This window comes from Phasianus colchicus, chromosome 4, assembly GCF_987193195.1.
Source record: "Phasianus colchicus chromosome 4, bPhaCol1.hap1.1, whole genome shotgun sequence".
Lineage (NCBI taxonomy): Eukaryota > Metazoa > Chordata > Aves > Galliformes > Phasianidae > Phasianus > Phasianus colchicus.
The window spans coordinates 32517530-32545171 of NC_143439.1; the positions used below are offsets into that span (position 1 = coordinate 32517530).

A 27642-nucleotide genomic window follows, 5' to 3' on the forward strand; every position below is an offset into this window, starting at 1 on the left:
CTCCTGAGTGATCAGCTGGACTAATTCACCAATACAGCAGAAAAATAGCGTTGGGCAATTTAGTCTGTGGCCAGGTCAGGAATGAGCTCTGTGGCATTCAGAAAGGGGGAAGCATCAAGTGGGCACACCCAGCTACAGCATCCACCTAAACATGAACTTCCGCTGAAAACTGCAGATCTGGCTCCAACGCAGTTCTTTGCAGAACTGCACATTCAGGCAAGAGTATGTAAAACAAAGCCAAAGATTGGAAAAAGAGACAAATCCTGATGAAGTTACAGGTTTTTTCATCCCCTCCACTTCTCAATGCTTAGATCACTCAGCTGTTAGCAACTGTTGTGATAGTTCCTCCAAATGTATACAAACAAATTTACAGAAACACTGTGAACTGGAAACAAAATATATTGCTTGGTCCAAACAATTTTGGAAGGTGAGCAGATGCTTCATTCCCCCAACAGTCTCCGCAAGGCTTGTGTTTGCGCCTGAATCAAAATTAATTGCTTGGGTTCTCCAAAATGTTCAGTTCTGAACTTCGACATCACACTAGGACTTCAGACTTCACTTGCTTTCAAAGCATCTGTTTCTCTGGGATGCTGGAACACAGGAAAGCAGTGGGGAGTCTGCTCACTCTTCTGGCACCAAGGCTGACTTTGTATAGGGCTTTGGGGGAGGAAAAAAACACTCTTTTTGAGAGGTCTAAAATGTCAAATGGAGCTTCATTTGTGCTAGGTACTGAGGCTTATTTTACATTTCACAATAAGCTTTGAAGAACTATCACTATTTTAGGACTAGAATTGCAGGTGATTATGGCACTGGATAAAATGTGCATGCATTTAATAAGTTATTTCACTAATATTCTGGAATACTATTGGTTGAATTATTCTAACTTAGGAACTTTCCAACTGCTAGCAAAACTTTCCTAGTATAAACACGAGTAATCTTCAGTCTAACATGATTCTGTTGCTACTTATAGGATTAATGCTTAACACAATAGGAAATACATTAAATGGACCATTTGTATTGCATTACAACTTGCATCATGGTGCTATTTGCACTATATTAGTTCAAGCACCGGATCCACAGCTGTATCTGTACAAATACTGTGATTCCTTTAAACATCTATTATGACTTCAAAGGTGGCATACATTGAAATGACAACTTGCTATTTTTTTCTCAAAGAGCTGTTGAAGAATTTTAAATGAACTGGAATACCAGCAATTGAAGTATTGATGAATTTCAATTTGTATGGAAAACACAGAACCAGTGGTTCTTTTCCACAGGAATAAATTGAGCATTTTCACTGTATATCTTCCTCTTCTACACAATTAGTATAAAAGATTATTAGATGACAGTTGTACAAACTGGAATAGGCATAAAAACTACATATTTTGGAAGTGCATCTTTGGCACCTCAGCAAAAATCTGGCAGTAGGGACAAAAAGAGTTCAGCCATGCCTGAACCCATGCGAAAGAACAGCTGGGCATCTGAACACAACCCTCAGCAGCTGGGTCATCATGCTCTCAGCCCCAAATCTGCTCCAGAACACAGACCTGAGTGATTATTACACTGAAAGAAAACACAAATAAATTCAAGCTCCACAAGTTTTTTACAGGCCAAGCGAAGTCCTAATCCTGCAGTGCACATTTTCATTACTTCTGATTATAAGTCAAATTCCTTGCCCCAAGGCTGTGGCATTGACAACCATCAGAAGCCATCTTTCAACTTGACAGTAACTTGCATCAAAAGATGCAAATGCTGGCTAAATTTTTCCCCTCACAGAGATGCCCCACTTCAGGAGAAGAATCCTTTTCCCCAGATGTAATCAACAGATTCTGAATAGAGAGCTCAGATTCTGAACAGATGGCCACGAAGGGTGTGGAGAAGGTTTCAGCCCCTCTCCTCCTGCCACCCTGGCCTTGTCCTCCCTCACACTGGTGTTGCATGTTCCCCTCTGCCTATGAGGAGTACAAGCGTGGGGCTGAGAGTATGCTCACCCTCTCTTACTCACTGGCAAGCCAATAGCAACCATTCAACACTGATATCTCTCCCAAATACAGGGCTTTTCTAAGCCAGTTCTAAGCTTTTCTAAGGCATTTTTGGAGCCTAACAATCTCCTGGTGCCTCAACTCTTGCCCCAACATGTGAAACAAGGAGGCAAGGACAGATGTGTTAACCCACCCAGTGTACAGCCATAGTGTGTCTGATGCATAATAACTCAAGGGATGAGACCAGAAAGGAGAAAAGCACAAGACCAGCAGAACTCTCTGTAAAGGTATCAACTGACTTCTTGCTGGTAGCCATTTCAGGGTCATGAACTGACAGTAATTAAAAGGACTTACACACTGGGCTGGTTTCAAACTCAAATCTTCGACTGAAGCCACCGTAGCCAGCAGCTGTCCGGGCACGGATCTGGAAGACGTATGCTGAGCCTGGTTTCAAGCCATCTGCCGTAATCGTGGTCTCTTTGGATTTGATGATGGTGTAGCTTGTCTCCTGATCCTTTTCCCAACCCCAACAAAAAACACGAGTTCAAACACACAAATACTGGGTCTCATGGAACAGACTCTTAACAACTCCCATAACAGTGTTACAGAGAATTGATGAAATATGCACTTTTAAGGATCTCTTCCCCTTGAAATAACCCTCTGAAGGCCCTTACTCTCAAAAGGATAGATCTGTTTTTCCCTTGCCTTGCAGCTTTTATAGGCATTGACTCCAGGAAGTTTGCGAGGTATTTTTCACCCATAAATAACAACACACAGGACCAGAACTGGCACTGTAGTGGGGGCAGCTTTCTGTCACACTGGATGTGCAAGTCTTAAAAGGCAGTGCAGTTGGCATAGAGATGCCTGAGCAACTGAAAGGTTCAGACTACAAACAAAAATCAGTCCCAAGGCACTGGAAAGCGGAAAACAGTTCCTTTGCCTTAAAGAGGGATTTTGATTTATAGCAAAAACTACTTCACAGTAATGTAATTAGGTCTAAAAGAGAATAATATATTATACATTGTACAACTTTATGCTGGCATTTCTAGAGCCACGAATTAGATCTTGGCCAGGAACAGCCAACTAAAGCTACAGGAAGATAACTAATTTTGCAGTGTTTTTCTGAAGAAATGAACTTGAAGAAAATTCGCTTGAAATAAATCTTAATTTAAATCAGTTTCTAATGTGAAAGAGTTTCAGTTCTTTGATTAAAATTTCACTCAAATGCTTAGTAATTACTCTTAGAATTATTTACCGTAACACATAATCTTGACAAGAGCTCATAAATTAAGGACTACAAACTAGGAAACTGCTTTTTATTCACCATACCCTCTCAAATCTAAATTATTATGAAGTAAACAGCAGTCTGGGACAATTTTCCACCAAGATTTCTGCATCTCTATTAGGACCTGAACTGATTGTTCTTTTTCTTTCCCACTTAACAGGCAACTTTCCACAGAGAGTAACACATCTGTCTGAGGCCCTGTGAATCTCCAAATGTAGAATCACATATTTTTCCTCACTGAAGCCTATAGCTAAGCAGGACTGTATTGGAGGTATTTGTATCTACCTGCCCTTTTTTTCTTGTTAAGGAATGAATTCTCTTAAAGGAATGTGATTTGATGAATCTCAGTTTTCTGAAACATTTAAAATTGATCATTCTCATCCACTGGAAATGAACAGTGTGAATTCACTGTTATAAAGGGCTCAAACCCAAGAGAATATAAATGACAGTAACAGCAAACAAGAAGGATTAAGGATGACATCCCAAATACAACTGAATGAATAGTTAAAAAGCACTAAGTGAATATTAGTTCATATATTTGCTTGTATGTCAGCCCAATTAGATTTTCAATACACTGCTGGCTCTGCAAACATTTAAACACTTGAGCTTTCCTACAGAAGACACTAAGCTTTGCTACTAGCCTGAAACAAATAAATCAAGACAGCATAGACTCAGACTGACTGTAGCAACCTTCCCATGAATGACTTGCACTTTAAGAACTATTTACTGAAGCTACTTGTGAATAAATTCTGGATCACAAATACAAGATTCTAAAACCCTATAATTTGTTTGAAAAGAAACTAAACAGAACAAACATATACTTTTCCAGCCTTACTTATTTGCTCATCATTAAAGTTTAGAGTCTAATCTTCCCTGGCCACTCCAAGGTAAGGAGACAGAACACCACAGCATTCATTCAAAGTCAATTAAAAATCTGAAATTCACCAGTTCCAGTAAAGTCATATCCTGATTCTTTGTGCTTTGTTGGAATCCCACCATTTTGCTATAGCAGTGCTTCCAGTACCCCAGTAAATGACATCCAATTGATTTTTTCAAAATATCATAATTCAGCTGGAAGGAACCATCAAAGATCAGGGAGTCCAACTTCTTGGCCACTTCAGAGCTAACCAAAAATTCAAGCATGTTATTGAATGCATTATCCAAATGCCTCTTGAACACTGATAGGCACGGAGCACATCAGCCACTTCACCAGGAAGTTTGTTCAGTGTTTGATCACCTTCATGGTAAAGAAATTTTTCCTAATGCCCAGTCTGAACATCCCCTGGTGCAGTTCTGTGCCATTCCCACACATCCTAATGAACACGTCAGACACTCTGCACACAAACCTTGCACGCTTTCTCTAACTTTTGCTCTGGGATCTGGTTTCACTCCTCCTCCTCAGTTGCAAAATGCAGATCACCTCTCCTTAAAGCTCCCCATGGGACTTACAACAGGTCAGAAAACACTGGGCTGGTTAGCACCTTCTTGCCCAAAATTTGGACTGCTGACAAATCCAGCTGGTTCTCCACCACTGGTGGTTTCTGGGAAGAAAGCTGGGGGCTCAACGCTATTTAAGCCACTCATACCCTGTCCAAGCTCTCTCAGTTAGAAAAGAAAAAAACAAACATTTTATCCTGATGCTGAAAATTTTTTAATCTTTCCCAGGTTTGCTTGGGCTGCTGAACTGAATCTCTCCCAGAAAGAAAGAAAAAAGAGGATGAAGAGAAAGGTGGTCCAGTGCTGCTGAGTGACCTCACCTATGCAATAAAACTAATTAAAGATCTTCTATAAAACAGAAATTTGACACACACACAAAAAAAAAAAAAAGAGAGAGAGAGAACTGTGACTCAATTTCACTATTTTCTTCCATTTTTTAGAGAGTGCCTCAACACCCTCACTGTAGAAGATTTTTTACTTATATCTAAGCTAAATCTACCTCCTTTGAGTTTGAAAACATTTCCCCTTATTCTATCACCACAGACCCTGATGAAGAGTCTGTCCACTTCTTTCCTGTAGCTCCCCTTTAGATACCAAAAGATCTCTATCAGGTCACCTCGGAGCCTTCATTTATTGGCATTTTGTTTTAAACTTCACTAATTTTTCAATAAGAAAAGATGTCACCATTTGAAACAGGGGCAGAGATGGTCAACCTCTGTAGGAAAAGTGTTTCTCGTTACACAGAGATCTAGAGTAGGGAAAATAAAAAAAAAGGCAAGCTTTTAAAAGCCATGATGCCCTTCTTCACATCAGAACAGAAACTGTCTCATTTTAACCCTCCCTCCCTTCCTTATATCCTGGATACAAAATCAAGTGAGGAATTGAAATACCAAGTGCAAAGGATAGCCTGATATTTCCAAGAGGATATAGAAGCTTGATCCCCAAACCCTCCTATTTTTAACAACTGGACAGGTTGTACCTTAATGTGATAAGGCTGAGGAGGAATCTGACACAGATTTAATGTATTTGTTCAAGAGAAGCGGCACGCTAATGGAAAACAACACCCTCATTTCAAATCTTCCTAATCATTTACTGCAAAATCAATGTGACATTGATTTATGCATAAAACTGCTCCATTCCTTCCCATGACTCAGATAATTATAACCAGAAGAAGAGGACAGGAAAGAGAAGGTACTTGGGATGCTCGGCAATCAGTCCGTCACACCTTTTCAAAATATTTGATTTCGTATTCCAGGATGATGCCGTTGGGTCGATCTGGCTCCTGCCAGGAAAGGGAGATGCTATTTTTAGTTATCTTCCCTTTTTTCACACTACTGACTGGAGAAGGTGCTGCAAGACAGGAGAAAAAACAGAACAGACAAAACCATGGTTAGTAAGACGGTCTGCCCTTTCTGAACTCAAGACTCATCAGCATGTTATCCTTAGCTACTGCAAATCAGTGGGGCCTGTTTTCACTTTGGTGGTATTTGGCCATTTTTAACAGCTGGGAATCATGCTGCCTACTGCCTCAATTAGAGCAGTAATGATTTACCCCAGGTTAGGGCTAAGTCCGCATGAAGAGCTCGTAATGAATGCTGAGCAACCAACTTGTGCCACTGCTGGCATTTCTGGAAAAGTTTGGATTCCACTACGTGTTGATTCAGATAAACCAGCAGCTGGCAAAATGCAAGGAGAAATGAGATTCAAGAGGATGAGCTTGTTCTGAGCAAATCAAATCAGCATGATCCCAAAAAAGCAGTAGACTAGCACAGATTTTCAGCAGCTGAGGATCTGACCAGCATTGCCCACTTGAGCAAAATAAAAGCAGGAACTAATATTAGTGGCTTATACCTCAACCTTGTCTTTTCAAGCATTTGTAAATTCATCAACCCCACACCTTGTCTATTCAAGCACTTTTCCAATGTGTCATGGGCCTATATTACCACAACTGAATTACATATTGATTACACATTGCCATCCTTCAGCTGCTTTGCAGGTATGCATTTCAGCACACACAGAACACTTTCAGTTATGCTCCTTAACTTTGCCTTGTGCACTCGCTGAAGCCAAGGCACCTTCCAGCGCCTGCTTCTGGAAGCGCTGAACAGGACAGCAGGCCATTCTGATCTTTAGAATTCAATTGCTCTCCATAAATATCACTGAGGTGTTGCAGCTTGCATAGTGATGCTAATTCCTTGCAATTGGCAACCATAAGTATTTAAACAGTGATCACCGAGCTGCAATCCCTGCTTACAGTTCAGAAGTTCACAGTGAGCTTGGGGAAGCCGAGGAATGCAAACAGCTATACAGCTCTGCTTATTATTGTAAGATGCAGCCCTGGAAGGTTATCTGCCCTTTGCAGCACACATGTGCATGGGAAACAGACTTGCTTCTTTGTTTTCAGTCTGATACTGCAGAGACTTTTCATGTTGTGCTGTTTGGGATTTTTTTTTTTTTTTTTAAATCATCCCTGCCAGCCATGTAGGTGAAAGTAGCTGTGGGAAATGTAACCACAAAACCCCAATTACTTCATGCCAGAGATGAGGAAAATAACGTCAAGTGAGAAAAAAAAAAAAAGGGTTGGGAAAAATTCAGGGAGGAAGAAAAAGCAGCTTCCCCAAAGCAAGATCAGCCCATGCCTGGCCAAGAGTCTTTGAATCACCCTTTGGACAGGCCAGATCTCAGCAAGGATTGCGCAGGGACTGCAGGGACCGATGGCTAAGTCCCTTGGGGCAATACTGAGAACTGAGTGCAGAGATAAGCAGCAAAGAAAACATTTAATCTCCTAGAAGTTATCTGGAAATTACTTCTCCTGAAGACTGGACTGACTGATTTTCATAATACTCAAAAATAAATAAATAAATAAATAAGGGGGAAAAAAAAAGAAAGAAAGAAAATAGACAAGGAAAAAAAAAAAAAAAAGCCCGAAACCAATTAAGTAAAATAAAGACAACAAATGAATTAAGTTTGCCAAGTCTGATCTTCAGCCAAAAAGAGTAGGGGAACAGCTCCAGGCAATTATCCCTGGAAACCCTGAAGGTTAGCAGTGAGCTTTCTTGTTTTAAGCAAGTTCTTGCATCTCAGCCTCTTTTCAATCCCAGTTTTTCTCACTCCTGTTTACTAATCTCTCACTCACTTGGCTCTCAGAGGATCCTGAGAGGTGTTGGTCATTTCCATATTGTTTTCTGCTGGAGAGCTGGCATCAGCTGCTCCGACACGCTAGTTTCTTAGCTGTGCATACACCACTGTGCTGACAACTGCTCCACTGAGCAAGTAAAAACCACCTTGATTTGAATGATGATCATGTTATTTAGGTAAGCACCACATGGTGCTTTCATCCACGAAAGTCACCTTATCCTCAAGCTAATGTCCTCCACAATTTCTTGTACTATATGAAAGCTAAAATCAACCTAGAATTAATCCACTAATCTGATATAGGACCTTCCAAAAATTAGTCCAGGTGTCTAAATGAGTGTTGTGCAAAAACAGCTGAGTTGTGCATCTGTGCACTGTCAGATGTGTTAGCCCTGAAGACACAGCAAGCAATGAGCTTGTTAAACAGGATGATCTTCCCACTTCATGCAAAGGAAGCAACATGGTTTTCACACACATCAAAAGTCCTGTTTCGGGGTGGGGATACCAAGTAACAGGCAATTCTACATTCGACTTCAACAGAAGACACTGAGAGCTTTCTATCATGAGTCACTTGGATGCTGTGGGTGATGGAGGCACAAGAGGACTTAGGGAAATGGGCTTGCCCATTCCAGGTCTGTTTTCCAATGCCCTGAATATCTGTAACACCTACACACAGGCTTCTATAGCTGCTGGTAGACTCCATACTGCCCTAAAACACAGCTTCCACTTTAAAATGCAGTCTGCTTTGCCACAGGCCTTTGCCTTTCTAGTTAGCAGCTCCATGGACTGAAATCTCTCGCTACAGAAGTCTCAAATGTTCAGCTGTGGCTATGCAGAATATTCTACCAGGAAAAGAAGGGAAGATAACGAAATGAGTAACCGAATTCTCAAAGTGAATTAGAAAAGGAGTAACTGTATCCTTTTTGAATCTCCTTCAAAAGAAGCGTTAAAGTGTAACTGTGAGATAAAGGCCAATTAAGTAAATTCAATAAATCCCAGCGGTGCTGGGATGATATGGCAACTACTCTGCATCCTCAACACAGAGAGAGCACAATGCTCTGAACCTAGGAAGGAAGGTATAAGTATTTTAGGGTTTTCTTTGTCAAACAAAACGTAATGCAATCTGGGTGAGCAGACAAAGCCTGCAATCATTCCATCTTAAAAGCCTGCAACTGGATACTGTGCTATATGATCTCAGGAAAATAAAGGGATTACTCGAAACTTGCTTTTTAAAGGTCACTGCTTCTGCAAGGGCAGCTTCCTTTTAATAGAAAGAAGGCAAGCCACAGAGTAGTTCCATTTGAGTATAGCATGTAAAAAAAACCATGCTGACGTAAGAGTCAGGATATATAAAGCTGTACTCTCTTATGTTTTTATGCAAACAGACAGAAGTCTTGTTCAAAACTCTGCCTTGACACTACAAAGAGTGGATGTACATAGCAATTGTTTACATGTTGCATTACAAATAATCTGCACATTTCCATTAATTTCAAAGCAAAACACTCAAAATCAAAGAGGGATACTGCATCATTTATGCTTATGTTCACCATTCCTGAGAACAGCCATGCGTGTGATGAAAGCAAACAGAAGATGTAACTAGGTGTGAAATTGGGAATGTACGTTTTGCTTTCCAGAGACCAGGATTAATCAGGAAGCAAATAAAATCACAGAACTGATTTGACATTTTTTAAAAATTCCTTTTCTAACATTTCTAAAGGAGAATAATAAATGCAAGTCTCTGCAGAAGATGCACCAGTAGTCACATCACAGGAGATGATTTCAAGAGGAATAGGCCCTTTAGGACTTTCTTCCTCCACAACCTTTGATAATGACATTAGCACTGAATTAGCTATCTATGCACCAAACTCAGTATTTACAAAATACTGTTCTGTGTCCTGCTAACATCTAATATACAACGATGCTTATGGGAATAAAATGTTAATTATATTTTGAGGGAAACTAATGTTATCAGGTGAATGACCACTGCAGCAAGATAAAACAAATAATCCAGTTTCTACATCTCATGGTCTATCTAATGCTCTCTCCAGCCCAATTATTTTGTCTTGGTATTTTTCACTCTGGCAGAAACAACAGCTAATGGCTCCCCATCTCACCCTTACCTCCACAGAGAGCATGCTTTTCCATTAACTTGTGGGTAAAACCAAGCAAAACCCACTCGCTCACAGCACCCTCGCTACGCTATGGATTTTTCACGTCTGTTTTACATGCATTTGTAGTTTCTTTTAACCTGATTACAGTTCCTTACATGCAAACATTTGGGATCTAGCACTTCAGACCTCTCAATAAGCCCTGGTGTTTCTCCATCTGATGCCACGTTTCTTCTGCCAGAAGATGTAGAAGTCAAATTTACATCTGTGATTAAATCAATACCTTCATCTGTCATCACAGAAACAAATATTTATGCTACCATTAATGCACACGTAAGGCTCGGTTCGATTGAAGAAAATGAAAGCTGTATGCAGCAGAAAAGCAACCACAAGAAGAGTAATTCAGGTTTCCCTTCAAAAGCCTGGTTTACTGCAATTTTTCACTCAGTTTATAATTAGTGACATTATTCAATTTTTTCTCAGGCGTTTGGTGACTTTGGAGATTGGAGCAACACCTGCATTAATCGATGAACCACACTACAGGCATGTGAAATTGCAGAAGGCTTCAAGATACACACACCTGTAAAAACACAAATACTCTTTTGAAAAGAAGTGGGAAAAAGGAGGACTTCACTGTACCATCTCGTTGCATTTCTGTATAGAAACAATATGCTTTTGGAAAAGCTGAAAACTCAACGGCTCCCCAGGGGAACTTTTACTGTGGATATTAGACTTGGGTCAGAAGTTGGCATTTAAGTCACAACTTCCCTTTTACGTTGAAACTTTTAATATCCAAACTGAACCGCAGTTTTCCATGTGAAGAAAAACAGTAACAACACTCACGTGGCTACTTTTACAAACAGCACAGATCCCAATTTGCAATTGGTTCTAAGTACTTTTGCAAACAGGGTAAAGAAAATGAAAGGTCTTTGTATCCTTGAATAATCCTACCAGAGATTTTACATGGGATTTCACAGGTCCTACATCCAAGGGCTGCATTTTTGCCATAGGTTTAATCCAAACACCTTGCAAAACACAAAGGCAGTCCTGAAACACAATTCAAATATGGAAATCTTCCTCCTGAACGATTTTTCAAGGTACCGCTTGACTAAATAGGGAATTCATGCAACTTCTTTTCACACTTCAAATATCAAAACAAGAACACAACCTTCAAATTTCCTTCACAACCTTCAGATTTCCTTGGCAACAAACATATAGTGTTTATTCACATTTTCTGCCTCCCAAGAACACCACCTGAGGTAAATGCCAGCTTTCTGTTACCCAAATCCATTCTGAACACCAAAACCTGAGATGCCTTGATGTGTGCCATGAAATCACAGAGGTCACACTGTGTCACGTGGAGGAGTGAACCCTATTCAAGCCCTGGATGGCCATAGGAAAAGGCAGTGCCCCATTTTTGTAATGTGATTCCACAGTAACCTGCAACCAGATTTACCTTACACAAAAAGGGGCAATTTTTGGGGTGGAAATCAATCCAGCTCTCAAAAGATTAAATGCAGCTCCTTGGGCTTGACAGAAAGACATGACTTAAAGCCTGAGCTGGTCATGGAGCAGAGGTGCTCCCAGACCTCTATGCCTCCCAATTAGATGCAATGTTGGCTTTGTGCAATGTGATAACCAAATTGCTGCTCAGTTCTCTTTTTGGGGATCATGTTGTCTCTTTGACAAAGCTTTTCTCAAATGATTTCACTCTATGCTGCTAGTCCTTGTACCTAAGATATTACAAAAATACCTGTATTACAAAAGTATACAAAAGATTACAGGCAAAGAGAGCAGGATGGATACCATAGTTTTGGAGGCACTACTAACTCGATGCCTTTAATTGTCAGCAGCCCCACTACAGAGAAGTGTCCATAGTTGGATGATAGAGAACAGAAAAAAATTCTCCAGGTCATGATCACATCAGAGAGATAACAGAAGTAATCTGCCTGCAATTTGCATTAGCACAGGGATAAAGATTAATCTCTTGCTTCTGATCTGTGTAACACCTACTAGATACACCCAGTTGAGACTGAGACTGCAATGAGCCAGTGTTATCTAAGGTTTTTAGATTTTTTGTGCCCAAATATCTTATTTCTTGTTTTAATTCCCTTGCACTAGAACAACTTGTACATGCATATGCAAGTTCTTAAGAGAGTAAGCAAAACAGACTAGAATAAAACAGAAATATATATATATACTTTATAGAATCATAGAATAATCTAGTTTGGTAAAGGCTTTCAAGATCATCAAGCCCAACCATCAGTTGATCAGAAACCTGCTCTAGTGGGTGGCAACTCTGCCCACAGCAGGGGTTTGGAACTAGACAGTCTTCCATCCCAAGCCATTCTGTAATTCTATGATCAACTTATCTACTCATAAAGAGCTATTTGTTTCTTGCTACAAATCTGTGTAGGACATTTAGCCATGACATTTAGCCAGGCAAGTAAACTGTGTTAAAAGAACAGACAGCAAGACAGTAGCAATACTGCATGTACAAAACCACTACTCAAATACTCATTGTATTCACTTGGGTAATAAAAATATATCCATAAAATATGTATTGCTATTAAAATTAATTAGTGATTATTGGTGCTTAGATTGCAAAGACAGTAAAACACACAGCTTCAAAACATTTGCATGCAGCTTTCTCCTATTAATCAAAATATGGCACTAAACATAAAAAAGCAGCGCTCAAACAGGTACCCTTTAAAGGACAGTGGCTGCAGTCAATGCAAGCTTTGCTGTTCACATCAGCGTAACAGGCTGTTCAGCTTTCCTTATCGTCAGAGGGAGCAGAACAGATTCAGGGCAGAGCTCACAGCCCAGCTGCTTTTTCCATGCTAACATTTTACTACACTGATTGGCATGAAAGGAGCACTCAGGGACCCGTTCTGGGCTCACGGCTCAGTGGTAATGGGCATGGCACCCACGCAGAACAAAACAGCTTTCCTGCTCTAGCATCCTTGGTTAAGTTTACGCCCGGAGACAACACACACATCCCACAGACCAAGGGCTCCTCTGATTTCAGAACTGAAGACACAACAGTGCCTGAACAGCCTATCTTCAAGGGAGCAGGCTCACCCCTACCAAGCCCTTTCAGCAATACAGAGGGCAGTCTGACTTCTCCCTTAGAGAGCCCAAAGATGGCTCCTTATCCAGGGCACACACCAACCCTCTTTGCTGCCTGCATGCATTTTTCCAAAATCATCATTTTTGCCTAGAAAAAAAAGAAGCAAATAATTTCTAAAGCATTTATCTTAATGAAACTAAATCACTACACAGCTACAACACGCTGCGATTGTGACAGGATTACTAGCAATGCCTAAGACATCACAGGATCTGGACACTAAATTACAGATCTCTTGGGGTCAGACTTATGTACACACCAGTCAGAATTTTTAATGGAATCTATCATATATCACTGCCACCTCCAAACACTAAATTACCTTGGGTAAGACTGTTAAGAAAGCACAAGAGTTCAAAAAATGAATTGGATTCTTGCCCTTTGCCATCTGTTTACTGAGCGGAATACACATGCTTTCAGTCCCTTACTATCACAGATACTCTTACACAAAAAGTGAAAGCTGTAAAACAAAACTCTGATTTACAAACTTTGTTTAAGTTAAAAATGTACAAGCTTTCTTGCTGTATTAGCAGTATATCTCCAGACAGCACAAGCTAAGGAGCACGGTCACCACCGGAAATGCACCGGAAATTGTTGGAGTATTCAGAAGTTAGAACTCTGCTGGCACTTCACTTGTCATGGGAAATTCTCCATTCTGTTGTTATTTTCAGTTTCTTTGTCACTTCCAAGATGACATATCATAGACAGTTTTAGAACACTGAATACACTGACCTCAAGGGAGGGAAAGTATTAACTCAGGCTTGTTCACTCAACAAGTACATTCAAGGCCTTATCGGGAATGTCAGCTTATGAGAATCTTAAGGACTGAGTGGCTATGTAATGAAGGCTACAAAGAGCACAATGTTCTACAACTGTCCAAGTTGTTTGTTGGGCTTTTTTTGCCCCTGAAACCTGACTGGTTGCAAACATCCACATTTTGCAGGGTTTCCAAAGCCAGAGTCAGGCCAGAATTCACCATTTGGAGAACTTATTACCAACTGCTAGGCTCAGGACTGATGCTGGTCTAAGTACAAATGAATATATGTCAAGTCCTGCAAAGACAGTTCCAAACAGACTGTAATTTGCCTCTTTTCCTGTGCCAAGCCTACTGTGATGATCATTTCTGGCTCATGACTGGCCTGGTTACCCCATAAGGCCAGTGGAGCACCTTGTGCCTGGTATGACGATGTGGAGTGACTTAGCCCAGAGAAAGGTTGCAATGAAACCATGCTGAAACACTAATGTTGGACTGGAGTATCCCATGGGGAACCTCTACCCATAGGGCACAGATCCACAGGGAATTGCAATACCTCTATTTTTTTATTTTTATTTTTTTTCCCTAGAGCCTCTGGAAATCAAGATGTTAAGCCCTTCTCAAAGCTGGGGAACAGTTTATGGTTAAGACCAACATCAGATTCCCTATTCTGTCACAGAATAGCTGTAATTTCCCTATATTCCATTAGTGGTTTAGTTGTGAAGCCTAAGAATAAATACTATTGATTCACAACACTTATTATAAATTCACTCCCAGCAAGGTGATAAGGACTTTAGCTCTGATCCATCAAAGTGTTTTGGGAAAACACTTAACTTTAAGCGCATGAGTACTAACACTGCTGTCAGCACTTCGCTGGATCATAGCCACAGGGCTCAGCATTTTGCAGCAGAATCCTCATTTACTGAGTGCATTTATCAGGTTTGCTTACCGCACACAGAACAGCCCCTCTCCTATCATTAGTAGCCTAATATCTTATTTGCATTTAAGCAAAAGCTTCCTTTTAAAAATCATGGGCCATTAAAAACAAAACAAAACCATAGCTACTAAATAAAATGCATAAAATGTACATGTTCCTGCTTGCTACCATCACTCACCTTCTTAATTCCTAGATTGGCTCCTTTTTTCATACAGTCTTGCTGCATCCTTCTCTCTGCTGCTATGAAACTCTAAACGCAGTAAATTCACCAAAGGCAAGGACCATTTTTAAACTCCGTGGGAAATTTCCTTCTCTGCCAAGCCTGCCACTCTGTATGATACACCAATCAGTCTTACTGATGAATTCTAATATTAAAGCCAAATTACTGAGCACTCCAGTGGAATCAGGGGCAGCCAAATAAATTCCTTGTGTTTCCACTTGAAGAACAGCTACTGATGAGGTGCAGCAGGTCAGAGGCAAGAATAGAGTAAGTCCTTAACTCCCGTAGCAACATAGTTTTGGATTTCCTGTAGTACTCTTTCTCTGCTATCACCATCCTTCTTCTATTGTCTTGCATATAAATGCAAAAAAAGCATAAGCTCCACATCTTCAATAGGACCCTGAGCTGGCCACAGCTTTGCACAGCTATGAACCAGATATTTTCCATAAACAAGTTCCATAAAGAAGAATAGAAGGCTTGAAATTAATAGGTTATGTAAGAACAAAAAACTAGAGTAATTAAATAGTAAAGCACCAAAGTGACTGAAGAGCTGAAGTTAGAAGGTTTATATACCTCTGATGTACAAATTCACAACCATCCCACCCTTGCCCAGCAGGTCTCTGTGTCCAGCCTTGGCTTCAGACTGATGGTGGCTTTCTGGGTCAGGTCAAGAGCTGCCCAGTCTATCACTCTTTTTAAAGGAACAAAATCTGACATCTCATTCTTCCTGCCAACCTTGACACGCTGCCCACATGTCTGGCACGTCAACATGACCAGGGGTACCTGTTTGCCATAAAATCTCATGTTCCTAGCACTGAAATGAAGCTAACTACCAAATTCAGTGCGTATCATAATGCATTACAGGTGCTGGGGAAACAATCCTCGATACTACCAAGGGAAATTTTGGTGCCTCCAACTTCCCAAGAGCTAACAGTGCCTGCAAGAAAATGAAAGGAATGAAACCCACCCCAGGTCTTTATACTTAGGTGTGTCCAATCTTCAACCCCACCACATAAGCAGCCATAGCCATGGCATGAATCCCCAGTGAGAGTTCTGCAAGAGCTACCTAGCTAGGTTCTTGCTACCCATGTGCAGGCATTTCCTCACATTGCAGATGTGTAAAATGCTCAAATGCAACCAATGTGAAGGACCTGACTGAAACAGCTGCTTGAGAACAGTGGGCACAGAATGGGGGATTTTGCAATTCTCCTTTTGAATGAAGGACCAATACCTCTAGTTTGAACCTATGGCTTTCCAAGAGGAAAGAATTGATTTATCAGGTTCTTAGGGAGAAATGGAAAGTGCTCAATGAATTTGGCAGCTCCCTCCTGTGCCACCTTCTGAATGCTCCACATCAGGAAAAGCATGCTTCATTTTTAGGGAATCCAAGGGGGAACTAGAGGACAAGCACAAGAAGAGAAAGCATGAGCTATGATAAGAGACAAAGAAGCAAAGCTGCTCAGACCAAAAGAAAAAGGATTGAAAGAGAACATTAGTCTCAAGTAAGTAAAAGGCAGCTCTCTCTAGAGCAAGACAGCACAGAATTAAATTTAAGAAAAGTTTCAAAGGACAAAAATAATGAAGAACCAGAAAAAAAAATATCACTCCATGAACCTGTGGCATCATCCTTTGGAGGTTTTAAAGTAGATTAGATGAACATATCCTGAGATCCTTCCAAGCAAATTGATAGACATCATAAGGTGAGTGACAAAAATAGCACAGATACTGAAAGGCAGAAATTTGGGAAGCATGCATTTCATGTCATTTACCAGCCTCCATGTTTGTGCCAGGAGACATAAGGGAAAACTCTGAATTGCTGCAAGTGGCTAGCCATGCAAAAGGATGGCACCATGATAAAGCATCAGACCAGAGCAGATAATACCCTGCTTTTTGGCACTGCCAGAGACTTGTAGAATGACCATGGGTAAGTCATTTCATCTTTTGCTGCGGTTACCTGTGCGATGAAGATAATGATAATTCCTTTATCTATTTTGACTTGAGGGGCAGGAACTAACTATTCAGATGCTGCCAGCACTATCTTTGCTTTGTCCTGCAGGCTCTGCTCTAAGGCAAATAAAGAAAAGAAGGAATACCTGCAAGCATTACTCCTGGCAGCCAGCTTCTTCTATTTAAATCACAAGCAACTTGGCGACACCATGCTGAGCTCAAACGTGGAACAAAAGCCCTACATGAGTGACAAAAAGTAAAATTACAGAGCAGTTTGTGTTAAAGGCTTAATTTTCTTAATTTAATAACTCTCCAACTTCTGTCTCCAAGCAGAAGCACTAGTTGTGTGCTTAAAGATGAGCGCTGTGTAAATTGCTTTGCTGAGGTGAAACCGCAGAGATCACAATCAGGCAACACAAAGCACAGGATGAACATCAGTGTTGTGAATGGGATAGGTGCAGCTGTGTATGAAAGCAGGGCTCTTGACTCTACCACTATGCAGAGACATTAGCTCCGTGCATGTTACAAACACAAGCTTTCTTCTGACAAAACACGGCAGGCTTTTTCAGTCCAATTGGTTTCTGAAGGCGTTGAAAAGGATTTAAAGACAAACTCAAGAATGCTCCAGAAACAGCTTTAAATCAAAACGCAGTTGATGTAAAAATCCAGTTGCTGACTGCACAGGGAATCTCTGCTTGGATTTTTCCCACTTTTGCTGACAGGTTATGTCCTAAATACCTGTACTCAGCCAAGTCACCACAGACTCTGCAGTTCAGAGCAATGCTCCAGGAACAGGAAAACAGTCTAAGCACCTGACTATGGGATTCTCGTGGTCAAGCTAAACGGTCCCAACAGATTTCAAATGCTTTAAATTGTAGCTGTGCGTGTGAAAAATAAATGGACATATCTTTAACTTTCCTCCAGTGTCAGCAAAACTGTGGTCAACAAACAGGTTTCCACCTGCAACACACTTAATGCGATCTATATTAGTTGTTGGCTTGAACTGGTGTCCTCCTGCTGCAGTATTTTTCTCTGCTTTGCTGGATATAGCAGATCAAATATTAAGCAAGATATCTGCACATGGAATAGCACAGCAAGGATTTTATGCCTGCTTTGGTTTGCATTTCAGATAGTGCTGCTCTCAAAAGCATTAGGGAAAAAATATGCCATAAATTCACATTCTGGTTCACTTCCCAGCTACGAAATGCCAAGTACTGGCTTACTACTTGCAGATACGGCTAGATAGGAGCTTGCACGAAACATGCAATCTAATGCTCCAGAGTAATGATTTGTGAAGCTGCACTACCAAATATACCTTTGGCTCTGATGACCTCTGTTATTCCAAAACTGCCACAAACTCAGTATGAAAAGACGAAGGAGAGTCAAGTCTCCCTGCATCCCAGTTCACAGAATATTGCAAGTTGGAAGGGACCCACAAGATTCACTCATCAACAGTTTATCTTCATGGGGCCAGAGCTCAAGATACTCGGACTGAAGAGCCAGAAACTGAACCCTACTGGTTTGATTGCTATTCTATTGCACAGGACACTGCCAATCAGTATGACTTTCTTCTCCTTAAATATGCCCTTTATAAATGTGAGGTAACAGTAAATGGCATTAAAAATGTGAATGATGAATGCTATGCATCCAGCAGGATGATTAAATAACAAAGTGTAGATACTGGGATATATTCAATTCTTTGCCTTCTGATATGATAATTGATTAACACTAAGCTATGGCAGAAACAAAACAGAGATTACCTTCTCTCACAATTCAGCTTCTATTCTCCTTTATTTACTCCTCCTTTTATACAGGGAAAACAATCATTAACTAGTCCTATCTGTTCTTAATTCAGCAGTATTGAAAATTGGATCCTAACAATGCAGGTAATTGATCCCATTTTTACAGGACTGCTTTCCAAGCAGTAGCAAGGGTAAAACATTCAAGTTACTAAAGTCTCTGCAGTGAATGCAAGAATAAAAAGACTTGGGTTTAAATCAGGATTCAATTACAGTGAAATATTCAAATGTTGTTAAACTTCCCCTTAAAACTGAGAAGTATCCTTACCGTAAGAGAGCTAAAGATAGTTATGCAGGCTTATCAAAGAGTAATATTTAAAACAGTTCAGTTAAAACAGTACAGATAAACTGCTCTCAACCAGAACTTGTTTTATGTTCATTTATAATGAATTAGCAAGCTTATAGGCAGCAGGTAAAGGAAGATAATCAATTTTAAATCAACATCTCTAAATATTAAGGCCAGAAGAAATAATTTAGCCCTTCCACAAAACATCACTGAGTTTTCATTTTCCTTTCAATCAATAACAATTCATCCCTGGGGTATATTATCAGACATCACCACACTGTGAGTATTGCCCATCTTGCTCTATGTTGTTAATTAAAAAAAATAAATAAAAAATTATACCTAATAGTGGTGTCTGCTTAGGCTCTATGGACTACCCTCTCATGGGCCTGCTTCTACTAGTGATTAATTTATTAAAGAAAACTAGAAATGTATTTTTTTTTTCAGTGTTAACCTTCATTTAAAATGCTACATAGCCAGCAAAAAAAAATCCCATCCAGTCATACAGCTGCTGAACATCTGACTGCAAGGCCATGTATTACCTCATATAGTACGCAATCATTTTATTTATTGTACACCAACCAAAATTACTCAAGCTGTTAATGGCTGTCAGACTGCTTGTGTACTGCTCTGATAAGAGCTTCATATTGCTTACCTCTTTCTCCTGCTAAATGAAAGGCTCTCTGACCGCATAGGCACATCTTACCTTGTATCTCAAGAAAGATATTGCTATTGACCTTTCATGGTTTCCAGTGGCCACTTAAGGATTGCATCTGCTGTATAAATATGGACTGGAAGTTCCTACCTGCATCATTTGGGTGCTGCTTTCATTTAGAAGCTTCTGGAGATAGCTGCTGTCTATTTTGTTTATTTGGATTATAGCCTTTAAAGTTTGGATGTGACATTTAAAAGGGCCATTAAATGCCCATATCTTCTCTTAATCATAAATCTTGTCTAACGCAGCAGTATATTATTATCTCAGTGATCTAATTCTTAAGATAATCTCCTTACTGGCAAGAGCCAGGATGGTCACTATGATAAGCTCTAGGAACCCAAAAATATCTCACTCACTGACCCAATAATAAACCCGATCCTCTCCACTTCATCTTTTCCTCAGTAAGGTACATCAGATCATATACTATGTCTACATACTAAATGACTTGGCAAAAAGATTCTCAGAAAATTGTGGCAAAGGTCAGCAAGACATTACATTAAAAGAATGAATATCAAAATTATTACACTTTCATGCACTGAAGATCTTATGTTCTCAGCATCCTGGAAGAAGGAAAACCAAAAAAAGACTTTTAGAGCTGAAATTCCAAGGATGACCTCAAACAGAAATGCAAGCTGTGGCTGCATACACATTCAGAAGAATAAATAAAAAGACTCAAACCTACACAAGTCATCAGTCAAACTTTACTTTCCTTTACATAAAAAGTTACTCTCATCAACGTCTTCAGAAGTAGCTTCTGTGCTTGAATTCGATCCACCAAGGAATGGGGAAACATAGTATAATATAGTCCACTAGGCACTGAACTAGCCAAAGTAATGAATGAAACATGCCCCAGAAAACTGCTTGAACCTATGGTCAGCTGCAAATTAACACAGAAAAGTACAGTCATTCTATTTTGGAAGCGATAGCTTGTATGTTGGTCTAGTATTGTATATGTATATGATTATGTGTTGTATATGTATACTGGTCTGGTATTAAATGTGGAGGTTGGTGGCCCTGCATGTGGCAGGGGGTTTGGAGATTCATGATCCTTGAGGTCCCTTCCAACCCTGGTCATTCTGTGATTCTGTGTATGGTCTTGAACTGTTCAGCAGCCTTCGTCAGGAAGGACTCAGCTAACTCTGTATTCGTGTGCCGAGCACTAAAAAGTAGACAAGAAACATAGAGGGAAGAAGAAGAAGACACAAAGTAACTGTTAAATTCATGGCATAACCCTGACTCCAGTGGCATGCACTGCCACCAGACTCCGCTGGCTTTTGGTTTCTTCCTAGTCCTGCTGTGAGATCTTGGCAAATCCTTCTCTTTCTCTCTCATCACCTGTAAAACTTGTGGGAAGGGCATTCACATTCTTCGCCAAGTATGGTGACGTTCACAGTTCATTCAGCCTCCTCTGTGGTGGTAGCTTTAGGCCTGTGACTGAAAAAATCTCACCTCTGAGACTCTCATTGTCCATTCCTTCCCAAAAACATTTAATTAAAAGCCCACAGTGCTGCTGAACTGCTAATGACGATCTTTTATTGAAAAGCCTCCCTTTCTGGCAAGCTGTTTCCGTCTTATTCCTAGCCATGATTTCCAGCCTTATTTCCATAACAAGCTGCTTCTAACTACACATTGGTGGCCTGACAAGAAAACATGCTTATATCCTAACAACAATTTTTCTCACTGAACGCAGCACAGCCCTGTGCCTTGAATTATTTCCTAGGCATTTCTCTTGCAGGTTGTTCCCCAGAGCCCAAGCATCTCTCCTCCGATGCTGGCACTCAGAAATACCTGCATGACAGAGCTCATGCTGAAATGAACCTATTCCCTCCTGTCCCTCACTTTTTTCTTCTGTTGTACAAAACACACAGTGGTGAATACTGCTGCCAGCAATGGGGAAGCTTCCCGAAAGGCATAAATATCAGAGGTCTGCAACATGATTGTACCAGAATTATGGGAAGCATCTGTTGCCTTTCTGAGCTCTCTCCTATCACTTGACTGTACAACTGCTTGGATGACAAGAGTGTCTCTCTGACAGGTCCTTAAGTATTCTAAACTAGATTAATCTCTGAGCAGAATGCAGCAAAGCTATAGATGTTTCCTAATGGTTTGAAGTGCCAGCTCCCATGATAAATATACACCTCCTACATGCAATTATGCCTGTTTCTTAATAGCATTAAGATGGCTCCAAGATACTAATTACCAAATAAGAACTTTGCAATTATACTCCATCATACCTTACTCCTGACATAGTTTCTTTTAAATAAACAAGGATTATGGTTTGACAGCACCAGAGAAAATGGAGTTTCTCCTTTGATCTGCTTAACTTCGAGTGTGATCGTGGAATTACAGAAGAGCAAAAATTCCCATTCACTGGGAAGTAGTGACAGGGATTCATTGCACCCATTTCACTACTCTTAAGAACATTGTTAGTCCTCTTATTAATCAGTGGGAGGACTGATGCTATCTGAAGTGAAAGCAATCTCACTAGCTGACTCCTGCTGCTAGAGTTTCAGTGTTTGGCATGAACTGTTTGCAGTCTTACTTTTACTTAACAAGATTCAAGGTATTCCCCATATCTAACACGACCTCATCAGATAAAATAAACCTCCTACCTACATTAGCTGTTGGCACGTTACTGGCAAACACCTTACACCCATAAATAAAAAGTACATAAAGAGGCATAAGAGAGGGCTATCACAAGACAGACATGTCAAAGCCATCAAAACTCAGAGGTATTACCTTTCCAGACAACTAAACAGCAAAATCCCTAGCTACCTACAATAGGAAGAGAATTAAGCCAGTGTTGAGCAAGTTTTAGAGATCCTCTTTCAGTGCTCCCTCCTGACATTAAAATACATAATCAGATATTACAGTCACCTGAGTAAGAAGCCAACTGGGTAAGATTACAACCTGGGTAATCCCAAAGTGTGGAAATTTGCAGCATTAAACACAATGTGAAAGGATGCACTAATGATAGCAATATTTTCACACTGTTCATGCAAGCACAGAGACAAATGTTGCGATCTGTCTCTGTCTGCCTTTCTGGAGTGCTGTTTTATGACACAGTTAATGATTTGGCAAAAAGTAATAGCCTTGTAGTGCAGCAATTGCAAATGATCTTTCCCTTGCTTCTTTGAAGATGAATAACGGAAGCCTGCGTTTGACCCCTTTATGAGCATTTTGCTTGTGGTGGGAGGAGGAAGGGAGGAGGAATAAACACCTAAAAATAGAAGTGCGTGAGTGATGCTATGATGTACAGCTACCTTGTTTACCATTATCCTTAGCCAGAGATTTATCACCTTGCTCTTAAGCTGTACATCTTTTCTTTCCTATTTTTTCTCTTCCCTTCTAATTGGAACTCAGTCTGTGAAATGTAATTAAAGCTCTCATAAATACTGCCAGCAAGCGCACCTTTTTCTTCCAAGTAACTATCAACATCTTCTAGAAGACCTCATCAACCCCTCATAGAATATAGACTAACATATCTTTGCACACGCCATTCAGGATTGGGAAGCCAATCTTCCCACCTTCCACATAATTAAAGTCACCCACATTATGCTTTTCCTTTGCCACTCCCTCCCCTTCTCCAACACATGTATCACCCTGTCATCGGCTCCTTCCTTTCATCTGATTTATTCAGTTTCTAATCACTGAGCAAAATCCAGCGCTTTTACAAAAAGCTGATGCGGTCCTAGGCAGAGCTTGGCACGAGGCTTCCTTTTTCTTGCCTCCTCACATTATATATTAAAAGAAGGTGCTTTTAACTCTCCTCTAAGGGGGATTATTTCCTGCAATCCAGAGAGTTTATTCATGCCTGCAGTGAAAAAATACCCTCTTCTATTCAGGGTAAATGACTGAGACATTAACAATGAAATTCAATGGTACTTCAAAGACTCCTTTGGGCCCTAAAGGTTGTGAAGGGCTGCCCAGGGACCGAATGAAGCCCAGTTAACCGAACAGGTGGCTTCATTTGGTCCGTGAAAAATAGTCGCTGCTTCTCTCGGAAAGGAAAACACTCCCAACTGGGCTGCATGGCTGCCATAAAAACATCTGACTTGAGGCACCTCTGAGGTTTTCAAGCACCCATCCGGCAAACTGAAAAGGCAGCTGCTGTGTGTAGCCTGAGCACTGCAACAGGAGACACAGCCCCAAATCTCTCCCTTGTCAGAGGAGAAAGGTGACAACTGTGCAACTGACCTAACAGAGCCGATGTTTTAGGAGTGACATTGTGCATCCCATCCTTATGAGAACAGCTCTACTCATATGAAGCAGAGCAGCTGTAGCAGCAGACATGAGCAGATGTGACAGCCTCACAGTTCAGATATTTGGATACTCTCCTGTTAAATCACTGGCTGAGCCCCTCGAGCACATGCCTGACCTCAAACGTGGGGCCGGGGAACAATAACGGCGTGAGCTCCCCTGGCTGCAGCATCCCAGTGGAGGACATCCCGACAGTCCTGTGTGAGATGCAGGAGGCAGCCTCATCTCCAGCCCCCCGCAGAGACTGTCCCAGGAGCCGGGTTCAAAAGTTAAAAGAGGCAGAGAAAACAGGAGGAGCCGCTGAAACCTTCTCTAAGATCTCAAGAGGATAAACAAAGTGTCAGTGTCTTTAGCACTTCATTACTGCTATCACTTTATTTTGTTAAATGCTTTTTTTGGACCCTCGTCAATGAATAGTTGCCAAGATACTCTAAATACTATTACTGCTAAAGGCCAAATAAAACCGAACCTATTTACTGAAGAGGTAGCAATTGCTCTCCCCCTGGATAAAAAGTCAAATGGATCAGGATTTTAGTTACACTGAATTGCAACGGTACAGGAATTTGCAAGCACTTGCAATGAACAGAGGTATTATAAATGGCTCTGTTTTTAGCAGACAAAGCACAGTTCACCATCCAAACATATTCCAGTCAATATCCTGCACTCAGCCAGGAAGGGCAGCTGGACTTGGATCAAAGATTGTCTTTCCTGGTCAACAGTCTACAAGAAGGAAAAACGGAACTGTCACTATTGCAGAAAATATTTGGAAGCAAATGCACGCCACACCACACTCTTCCCTCCATGTTCTTCAGCACTATTAGCTCACTAAACACTCCAGGTGAAAAAACTGGTACTTTGTGTATCTTTTTGCAAAGGCAGACCAAGCTCCAATCATGTTTCAAGCCTTCTGCGCATGGTGCTGCAGGGAGAAGAAACTTGGCTGAGGAAAAGCAGTGGCAGTGGCCAGCTGGGAATCAGCCCCCTTCACCTCACTCCCCAGGAATCAGCTTCTTGCTACAACTGCACGAAGTTTTCACTTTAAATGCTGCAGCAATCTTGAAACCACATCATCTTGAAAACAATTCAGAAAACAAACAAACAAGCAAACACCACTGAGTCCATTTTCAGTTGAACTGCTCCTCGGCTCAACTCCAGTCAAGTGTGACTGGCATCTCTTATCTGCTCTTGAAGTTGGTCTGGCAAACTGGTCAGGAAGCACCTTCAGTGCAGCTCAGGGCTCCAGCAGGCTTCCAGCCCACGTGTGCCTTCTGTTCACACCACACCTTGTGCCTCTGTTTCTCCATCTGCAAAAATGATGCCCAACAAGCCTCCCTGATGCGCAAGTGGCAGGCAATGAAAACCACAAGAGCAGTGTACTGACAAGAGACATCCCTTCCCACACATAATGAGCACACGGCACATACAGACATCCCCCAAAAATGTATCTGAATCTGCCACTACAAACTCTGTCACTGGGCCAGACCTGCTGTGTTAAACCTCCCCTGGCCTTTGCTAGAAATGGCATGTGCTGTGTGGATCAGGTCTGGATACAAGAAAGCTGAGCCAAATGGAATTTATTTACTACACTCATTTGCATAATGACCATGTATTTTCCTTCCATATTTTGTCCCAAATAAAGAAGTAGAAACTGCACAAGCAGAATTTAAAATACCAGTCATCAGTCGATCACAACTATCAGAGGCTGCAGAAACAGCGCGAGGCCAGTATAGATGCACAATCATCATTTGAACACAAGAAATACTTATCAACTACTCGACCACTTCTCAGAGCTTGTTTTGTTTTCAGAGGTGCTCTGAAGAGGTTGCACATAGACCTTGGGCCTTACAAAGCTATCTGACTGGCAGAAGTTCCCCTTGAAGCCTCAGCCAACACATAGCAGAGGGCTTAGTGCATCACCTTCACAGACAGCACAGAGCATTTTGTCCTTCACGCACATCCAGCTCTGCTAGTTGTTGTGTGCAATTCTGGAAATGGTGAAGATGGGGCTGTGCCCTCATGTGCATCCTGCCCAGAAATCCTCCAGCTCCTCTCAACCTCCTTTCAGTGACTGAGTCATACCTGGTACCAAGAGATATACAGTAAATTAAATAACCTGGTAATTTCTGAAGCAATGGCCCTCCAGCTTACTGAACTGGGTGAGAGCACCTCTCTGGAAACTGCCCTTGCATGGCCAGGCATTTAGAGACTCACACTGTAAGTCTCTGGCAAGGTCAGTGAGTGATTTCATGCTTAGTGTCACCTCTTGCTGGAATGAGGCAGAACCGTGGAGGTGCGTGTTTTAATGATTCATGGCAGGAACCCACTGCAAGGAGGGCAGAACCCTGGTGTGACAGGACAATGGTCACAGAGGCCTGTATTCAGCAACAGGCTGCACTAACGCAGAGCTGTATGAAAGTCAACTCAGGGAATATTGCAATTAATAATCTACTTGGCTGAGCAATGGTTTCTGCAGTTGGAGGCAGGCTGCAGAAAAGTTGGGAAGAAGCTTTGAAGACCACGAGCTGCACGGAGAGTCCCGTAAACCTTTCCAAAGTGAAGGAGAGAAGGGAAACACACTGTTATTGCTATTATCTGATTCAACCTTGTTTCCTTTCATCTCATTTAGGGCACAAAGCAAAGAAGCACACCTTGCCTCAGCCACTAATGCCAGTTTAGGAGGAGTCATAATTCCAATGTTTTTTTTTTTTTAAGGGTACAGTCACAAGGACTTAAGTAACTGCATGTCAAACAAACCTAGCAGAAACAAACCAACAAAGAAAGCACAAAAAAACCCCAAGTTTTATACAGCAGGGTGCAGAATCATGGTGGGCAAATTCTATGCATGCCCTCTAGAAGGCAGCGAGCAGGTGCAGGCATTTTCCACCTAATTCTGCCAGGTTGCATTTGAGGCACCTTTGGCTCTCTCTGCCAAACACCCTGCAGTGCTCAACACTGTGCAGAAATTCAAACACAGCCTGCTTGGTGCATAGTCCTTGAGGCTCACAATGGAGCTGCTTAGCTTTGGATGTGCAGGCAGAGCAGGCAGCAGAGGAGCACTGAGCCACTGGCTGCCCTCCAGGATGGCTGACACAGAGCCCCAGCACCGCTTCTGCCCTTGTCCACCCTGTGGCTGCCATCCCAGGGATGCCTCCAAACTCAATGGATTTGCAGGTTTGCTCTTGGAAATATGGCCACGTATGAGCTCAGCTCCTGAGCAGACGGCCCTTTCCAACCACTTGACCTGCCCTCAGACCGCAAATACACAGGGTAGATTTTACCAGATGCTTGACATTTTGTGTTTTTCTTCCCATCCACTGTCATGAGGCAGCTCTCTCTAAAAGGCTTGTTCAAGCTGAAGCACTTACTCTATGGGGCCAGTGTGCTCTGTGCATCTCACAGAGAAGCACATCGGCCTGGCTTGCTGCATTGCAGCACAAAAATCCCTCACCTGGTGCTTGCTCACTACAGGACTGGGCCAGTAACACTGCAGCATTGGGTGTCGTACAGCAGTTTGGACAGGGCCTTTTGATCAGACCCCTTATTTATAAAATTATCAATCCTGAAGAAGAAGGCAAGTAAATAAATAATGCTGCTTTCCTTCCTGTGATTTCTATTGTACTGATCTAACCAGAAATCCCATTAGTTACTTGCTT

At 41.3% G+C, this 27642-nt stretch overlaps 1 protein-coding gene and 1 long non-coding RNA gene across 8 annotated transcripts in view; one reads left to right on the forward strand and one right to left on the reverse strand.

The window, feature by feature from the left end:
- The window catches only part of LOC116231192 (uncharacterized), a 120305-nt gene extending 115050 nt beyond the window's left edge, over window positions 1-5255 (forward strand). The window contains exons 5-6 of the long non-coding RNA XR_016466035.1: window positions 3428-3538; window positions 4933-5255. This is a non-coding gene — a long non-coding RNA (uncharacterized LOC116231192). The remainder of the gene's footprint in view (window positions 1-3427; window positions 3539-4932) is intronic.
- The window catches only part of EPHA5 (EPH receptor A5), a 197467-nt gene that overhangs the window by 50984 nt on the left and 118841 nt on the right, over window positions 1-27642 (reverse strand). For all 7 annotated transcript variants that reach the window (XM_031596817.2, XM_090139118.1, XM_090139121.1 and 4 more), the window contains 2 exons: window positions 5930-6054; window positions 2337-2496 (listed from right to left, as the gene is read on the reverse strand). In XM_031596817.2, the coding sequence (XP_031452677.1) occupies window positions 2337-2496; window positions 5930-6054 (285 nt within the window). The remainder of the gene's footprint in view (window positions 1-2336; window positions 2497-5929; window positions 6055-27642) is intronic.